General features: G+C 41.5%; 1 protein-coding gene across 1 annotated transcript; it reads left to right on the top strand.

Annotated features, from left to right (window-relative positions):
* Window positions 1-200: 200 nt before the first annotated feature.
* Window positions 201-7,793, top strand: hcn3 (hyperpolarization activated cyclic nucleotide-gated potassium channel 3; the record flags this gene model as incomplete). Its single annotated transcript, XM_083899479.1, has 7 exons — window positions 201-322; window positions 2,865-3,294; window positions 3,783-3,944; window positions 5,058-5,276; window positions 5,698-5,844; window positions 6,294-6,534; window positions 7,591-7,793. The coding sequence occupies exons 1-7, from the start codon at window positions 234-236 to the stop codon at window positions 7,791-7,793; spliced, it is 1,491 nt and encodes a 496-aa protein (XP_083755605.1). The 5' UTR covers window positions 201-233.
* Window positions 7,794-8,293: the final 500 nt, after the last annotated feature.

The raw sequence follows: 8,293 nt of genomic DNA, 5'->3' as shown, positions 1-8,293 counted from the left end.
GTCCCCCCGGCAGCCCCTCCCCGAAGACGGGCAAGAGGAGCGACGTGACCAACACCCTGCTCTCCCTGGTCAAAACTCACAATGACGACTATACAGCTGACCCCGACGGCCTGCTGGACTCCAACGAGGAGGTCGATGGAACAAGCGATGACCTCGCGCAAGACAAGTCCACCTTCTTCCGCAGAAAGTTCTGCTCCTTGCTGCAGCCTGGGGTCAACAAGTTCTCCCTGCGCATGTTTGGCAGTCACAAGGGTGTTGCTGCTGAACAGGCCAGGGTTAAGAGCTTTGGAGTGTGGATCATCCACCCCTACAGTGACTTCAGGTAATGTTGTGACTCATTTATGTTGGTTTCACTGGTTTTTTATTGGGGGTTATTATTTACCCTTAAAAGCATTTCCCCCCCAAATAAGGCGTGTGATTGACCACTGATTCAGTTTTTCCAAGGTTGGACTAGAGCTGGTGGTTCTTATGACATGATAAGGAGATGAAGAGATTTGATTAGTGATGTAGGACAATATCTGGATTAATGATCCCTCTCTGTTGTGACTCCCTCTTACCCTGTTTACATGGAGGGACAACTACACTCATTGATACAGATAATTTCAGTGATTCTGTGCATTCCGTTGCTCTTATTTTCTTTCATTTGGAAAGATTTGTCTTATCATTCAGCTTTTGGACTGAATAAATCTTTGCAGGGATTCTCCGGATATTCAGCTCTCTCTCGGAGAAACAATAGCCTCCATCAATTTTAAACAATTTTCAAACAGCTTTCTGTTGCCAGACAGAGAGGATAAACCCATGCAGAGGGATTATTGCCCATAAGAATCGCTGTAATTCCAATCTTGCTCTATTATGCAATAATACACAGACAGCTGAGGGAAGGATTATTGGAGGCCCATTATCCTCAAACCTTATGCTCCATCTTCCCCTTTAAAATGGATGAGTAGTTGCGGCACATCTGTGATGCTCTGCTTTCCTGTTTAGGGGTTAAGGTCATGCAGCTGCGTACCTTCAGCATCTTGAATCCAATCCAAAGCAACTTAAGTTCCTTTCAGACCTGCATTGAGGAAAGATGGATTGACAAATGTCCACAGAAGTCACTCTGGACTTCAGCTCCCTACATTTCTGGATAATGTCTGCATGAACGCATGTGAGAATACAGCAGGAGAACGTCCAGATAATCCACAGCAAGTGAATGGGCACTAGTACGGCCTCTTCCCATCCTCAAGCATGATCATAAGTTTGACTTGATAGTGACACCACTCACCAAAATCATAGTCATTCTGTGGAAATCATGAATTTCTGTACCAGCTTAAACCATTTTGTTGAGTTCTGTTATTTTTACACAGTTGTATAAGTTCATTTAACAACTCCAGTAACCTAAAACATGTTCTTGTTCATTCAATTCAGGTGTTCCACAGAAACAAGTTCATGTACCAATAAGAACACAGGTGCACAAGTCTGCTGCAACATATACTGAAACAATAGTTCCAGTCATTTCAGTAGAGACATTTCATAGGCATACGTGTCTAAATGTGATGCGAGGAGGAAAACTAGAACCGCAGGCTTCACCCATTGGGGATCGTGAATAGCTGCACATCATGACACGCCAATCCATGCAATAGTTGTTGAGCTATTTCAGAACCAAAGACATGGTCAAATAGCATGGCACGCAAGAGCGGTTTCACCATGAATGCAAAGCAAACAGTAGGGAAATGTTCATCTTCAAAGCAACTGTCTTTAAATTTAATTTCTTTTCATATTAAATGCAAATTAGTTTAGCTAATAAAGAGATTAACTCCTATTGTACCAGCTAAGACGATAAGAAGTTGTGTCAGCCAGCGTGTAGACACAGAGGATGTGGCTGCAAGAGAATAATGGAGGGATGAATTTAAATATGGATGAGGAACAGACCTATTGTTCCTGTATCTCCACCCTGTACTTCTGAATAAGAAGGATGTTTTCTCACAGGGTTCATATTGCGATCACCGAGCTGTGACGGTAATCAAAAGCAGTCTGGTTCCTATTCTGTTAATGTAACCTTGTAATGAAAGGGAAACTTTGAGCAAGACAGAGACCAAACGTGATTGACACTTGATGGAAACAAACTGTTTACAGTTCGTCTTATAGGTCGCCAGTGTCCTGTTATATATTATATAACAGGACACTGGCGACCTATAAGTGGGGCCTGTGTGTCATGACAGTGATGCACAGCAGATAGTGTCGATCCAAGCTAATTCCTGAAGCATCACCTGTCTCAGGTGAGACACAGGTGGCACGATAACATCTTCTTTTTTGCAATTTCCACATGATAGCACTGTATATTCAGCCTGATGAGGAAACCATCATGTATTTTTAATGAGAGGGGGTTTCCTTCCTCCTGTGACAGTAGAACATAAGGGTCACTCTGAAATGGGTCATTCCCAAGATTAACCGGATCGGGTTACTTCACTTTGCCTTGATTGCTGTTTTTGCTGTTTCAAAATCTCTATCCTAGATTGAAATGATTTAACCCTCATTTACACCTGATATTAGCATTCAAAAAAATGCTGTGACATATTGTGATTAGAATGAGGTCAGATTAATGAGATTATTGTCTATTTTCCATCCATACTTAACCATTGTTTATCTGTTTTAGTGTGGCTTATCAATATTGTATTGATAAGGTTCACTAAGACATACACGTCATCCCATTGTTTGCTGTGAGGATATGAATGATCTGTGAGCAGCTGGATTTATCCAGTATGCACCAAAATCCAAGGATGCTTAATCTGCTCTCCTATCTTTCTAAACACAAATAGAAGGAAAGGTTTGGCCTTCGCTACGCACCAGCTCTAACCCTCCACCATCCCTGTTCTCTCCAGGTTCTACTGGGACCTTGTGATGCTCCTGCTGATGATGAGTAATCTGGTTATGTTGCCCTGGGGAATCACCTTCTTTGAGGACCAGAACACCACACCCTGGATCACGTTCAACGTCATATCTGACACTCTCTTCCTCATGGACCTGATTTTCAACTTCCGCACCGGCATCCTGGGAGAGGACAGCAACATCATTCTGGACCCCAAAGAGATCCGCTCGCATTACCTCCGCACCTGGTTTGTGGTGGACTTTGTCTCCTCCATCCCAGTTGACTACATTTTCCGCATCATTGACTTGGAGTCGAGGCACGAGACTTCGGATGTTTACCGCACGGCACGCGCATTCCGCATTGTGCGCTTCACCAAGATCCTCAGCCTGCTGCGTCTCCTGCGACTGTCTCGCCTCATCCGCTACATTCACCAGTGGGAAGAGGTAAAGAAAAGATTTAAAGCATTATTACATATACAACATTACACAAAGGTCACATCCAGTAGTTACATCACCCATAATAATCTCCATGCAACAATGCAACTCCAGTTTTGAAGCCTCCAGGCTCCATGGGTGATTTGGACGATGCCATGTTGAGGTTTCGCAACCGGATATCCACAGCCATCACCTGCAACCAGGCTCCTATTGGTTGCTACTAGCTGTCAATCACACTGGTGTCCACTCATATGTTTCGTACAATTAACACCTCAGGAAAATCTTTACTGACATTGTAAATCAAGTGAGAAGTTGGATAATTATACCACAGACTATCATTCAAACAGAGTTCTTTTTGCAAACCGTTGGTGGCTTTTCAATATATTCTTAATATGGGTTTGCCTCAGCTGGCAACTTGGAGGACTATATCCACTTTTTATAAATGGCCTTATGGTTGCATATGACAAATAAATCTTTTCTCCATGTCTCTTTGGTAGATTTTCCATATGACCTATGACCTGGCCAGTGCAGTGGTGCGTATCGTCAACTTAATTGGCATGATGCTCCTGTTGTGTCACTGGGATGGCTGCCTGACCTTTATGGTGCCTATGCTGCAGGACTTCCCTGAAGACTGCTGGGTGTCCAAAAATAATATGGTGGTGAGTCCAGCTCCTTCAAAATATTAGAACATTGGATTCAAATGCTACAAATGCAGTGATGTGCCAGGTTAGCTGGTTACACCGTGCAATTGTAAGGTAAATGGCTGCTGCTTGTGGTATTTACCGTAAAGACACAAGAGTAGAGTAAATTAACAAAGGATCCCTTTAATTTAAACGGCACTAGCTGAAATGTATCAAATTATTACTCATTGTAGATTTAAAGGTCAACTGTGTAACATTTAGGAGGATTTATTGACATAAACTGAATACCCAAAAGTATGTTTGTATAAATGTATCACTTTAAAATAAAAAAAAGAGCCTTGCTTTATGGAGGCTGCCATCTTGCACCATATGTCACGACAGCATCCTGAACAGACGGGTTCGTCCATATACACCTAATGTATAAACTATCAAAGAAAACAGCAGAGCCAGTCAGTGCATGTGCATGCATGTTAAAAGTCCGATTTTAATCATTTAATTCGTTTTTTTTAACGTCATGTAAACACGTTCGTCCGACTGAAATCAAACTAGCTTTAGTCGGACTAACATATCTGGAGAATACGATACATAGTCTGATTACGCTTAGTCAGACTGCAGTCGGACTTGGCGTTCTGCGTATGCAACAAAATTTCCTCCCAGGTCTTTGACCCAGAAGTAAAAGGAGACGACTTATAACCTGTAGTACTGTTTTCGGAAATCATGCAACGTCTTTCTTCAGAGAACACAGCAACCGCAAGAGCCATGCTCCATCTAATTTGTATCGTGATTAACATGAACAGCAGCTACGAAACATACAGAACCACAGCACAATCCATTTCGCCGTTCACTGTTTTTCTGTGACATAAAGTTCAACAGGAAACTGATTCAATACGTACTAGCTCTAGAGAGATACAGTGGCACATACGGAGTCAGACGTACATGGCCTATAAATCGATTTTCTCCTCTGCATGTATACTCAGACTCAGCAAGTTGTCAGATTGCCTTTCTTAGTCTGACTACGGCCTTAGCTCGGTTAAACTGTGCATGTAAAGAGTGGAAGGGTTGTGAAAGACTGTTTACTGTCCGAATGAAACTCCTACCACCATGTTAAGCATGTTTTATCATTCTTTTCAGAATGCTACATGGCACTTACAGTACTCATACGCCCTCTTCATGGCCATGAGTCACATGCTGTGCATAGGCTACGGTGCCCACCCTCCAGAGGGCATGACTGACGTTTGGCTCACCATGATCAGTATGGTTGTAGGGGCCACCTGCTACGCCATGTTCCTTGGCCATGCAACAAATTTGGTCCAGTCCTTGGATGCTTCACATCGTCAATATCAAGAGAAGGTAAACATCGCTGACTCCCAGGGCATTCACGTGGATGATTTAAAGTTTATCACCTCAGTCATGCCTTGTTTGTTTGCTTACTCTTAATTTGAAATTATGCTAAATGCCTAATGTGTATTATCTAATGGGCTTTTGGGAGGCTTACGATGACCCTTTTCAGAGGATTTTCGCTGTCTGACAAATGGCAGCACCTTTGTTTCAGATCACTGTTTGCTAATGCCCATTACAAATGAGTTTGTAATCCACTTAAAAGCTTGAAAACAAAACAGAATGAGTGTATAATTAATTAATGCACCAAGGAATAATTCAGCAAACACATGGCAGAAAATGTGACAAACTGACAACAAAGCCGGTGGACTTTCTACTGTAAACTCACCACGAAGGTCAGCTCATAATTGTGTTCTGTACAAATGTTGTGTAGTATAAGCAGGTGGAGCAGTACATGTCATTCCATAAACTGCCAGCAGATGTAAGACAGAGGATTCATGATTATTACGAGCAGCGGTTCCAGGGCAAGATGTTTGACGAGGACAGCATCTTTGGAGAACTCAGTGATCCACTCAAGGAGGTGTGTTATGCAGTCAACTTCTAATGTATTTATAGTGTTTTTTTGTTGGCCTGGTTTATAAATAAATGAATAATGACCTGCCTAAAAGAAATGATTAATCGAGGTATTACTCATAATTATTAGTCTACAACCAAAACCTTTTATACACCTTGGGCTGCAACTTTTTTTTTTTTTTGTATTATTATCAAGCAATTTCCCTGCTTTTGTACTCTTTTTTTAAAAGTTTAATCTGTCCAAATATTTGCAAATACTTGTCTTTCATCATGCAAATGTTTTCAATCTTCTTATGTGAATTTAAGATTCAGTAAACGGAATCTTTGTGTTTTGTTTTTTGAGGGAAAACATTTTAGAATATTTTGTTTTACTCCCATAATAGTAAATCATATGCATGCAACAAAACTTTTTCTGACTATGTTTCTCTGGTTTCTCTCTCCCTCCTCACCATGTAGGAGATAGTCAGCTACAACTGTCGTGGGTTGGTAGCCAACATGCCACTCTTTGCCAACACCGATCCTCATTTTGTGACTGTGATTCTCACCAAGCTGCGTTTCGAAGTCTTTCAACCCGGAGACTTGATTATAAGAGAAGGAACTCTGGGTCGGAAAATGTATTTCATCCAGCACGGCGCTGTCACTGTCATCCCACGCGGCAGCAAAGAGATTAATCTCAACGATGGAGCGTATTTTGGGGGTAAAGGATGTCAACTTGTCATTGATTGTCAGTGGCAGTTTCTGAGTTTATGTCTTGTTTGCTCTAGAAATGTTATAAAATATGTAAACAGTACACAGCACAGCTGTCACCTCATGTTGACAGTTATAAAGCCACAGAATATGTAATCATAGATCACTTTCTTGGAAGTCAACATTTATTTGATAAGCCGGGGCCATGGAATTTAGCTTTAAAATGATTCAAAAATGCAAATCTGAACATGAACTAACATCGATGAGGTTAACATTATGCTTTAAACGTCTTATTTTCATGTTCTTCTAAGGAAACCTATGGCTTGAATTACAGCACAAATAAACTGTGTAATTCAGTGTGCTACACTCTTTGAAATAAGGGTTCCAAAAGGGTCCTTCTACCAGGGCTGAGGTTCTACCTGGAACCATTCGCTTCTGAAAAACCCTTTCTTTGGAAAGGGTTCTTGGTAACACTAATGGTTCCAGTAAGAACCATTTTGATCCAGAGAACCCTTTAAAACCCCTTTCCCTGAATAATAGTTTGAAAAGGTTCTTGGTGGAACCCTCCAAAAGGGTTCCAGGTGGAGCCTTTATAAAAAGGTTCTACCTGGAGCCAAAAAGGGTTCTCATATGAGGACAAGCCAAAGAACCTTATATGGTTCTACTTAGCACTTTTATTTCTAAGAGTGTATCATGTACTTATTTGGACATAGCACTGACTCTGAGGAAAAGTACCTGTGCACTTATGGGCATCTTGCCACTGCAGGATCTTCACAGCAGAGACCGACCAGGCTTTTGGCCTCTTAAACCATTAAACAACAAAGTTATGGGCTGGTTTTATTGTGTAATTTAACTGATTAATTCACAGATAAACAGCAAGTTGTAGAGGCACTGATTTAGATTTTCTCCTGTTCCCACCTTTTATGCTTTACACTATTTTCTAGCTTAGAATTGACTTTGCTATCACTCCCCTAATCAAACCATTGAGAAGAACGCAAACTAGTGTTTTCCTATACATGAAACCATTTGGTGCTTTAACGATCAAACTCTCGTTGCCTGATTTCAGAGATCTGCCTGCTCACTCAGGGACGACGCACAGCCAGCGTGAGCGCTGACACCTACTGCCGTCTGTACTCGCTGAGCGTGGACAGTTTCAACGAAGTCTTGGAGGAGTATCCTCTGATGAGGAGAGCCTTCGAGAGTGTCGCTGTGGACAGACTGGGACGAGTTGCTCGCAGGCCCAGTTATCAGCCTCCCCCTGAAGAGTGACCTCCTCATACTAGAAACTGAGAGAAAGACAGAAGGACACTCATGGAGGAGCCTGAACTGAATGCTGTTGACCTCATGGAATATATTTATTTATTATTTAATATTAATTTAATTTTGTTACTTGTCTCAATAATCCACATCATCATTCTGCATTAGACATGTTTGAACTCTTCACCTTAGATCCTATGGAGAATTCACAAGCCGGAACTGTGATGAGAAAATGATCTATTGTTTCTTTTCCTACACATGTCATACTTCACATACAGAATATTAGAAGCACCAGCTGGTAGATATATGCTGCAGATTTATGTCGCTCACATTCAAATGATCCCTCAGGTCTGCATGTGATGGTTTAATACCAGTGCATACTGAGGATAAGCTGCTGTGATGTAATAACTGTACAGAGACGCTTCATATGCAGTGACACTGTACATCACTGTTTAAACTCCTATATGTCATGGCACACGCACATTTAAAAGTTGTTTCTTTTATAATATTGA

The sequence above is a fragment of the Microchirus variegatus genome (genome assembly GCF_963457635.1).
Source record: "Microchirus variegatus genome assembly, chromosome: 13".
NCBI lineage: Eukaryota > Metazoa > Chordata > Actinopteri > Pleuronectiformes > Soleidae > Microchirus > Microchirus variegatus.
Note: the sequence above shows the minus strand (reverse complement) of the source record. Positions and strands in the feature narration are given on the sequence as shown.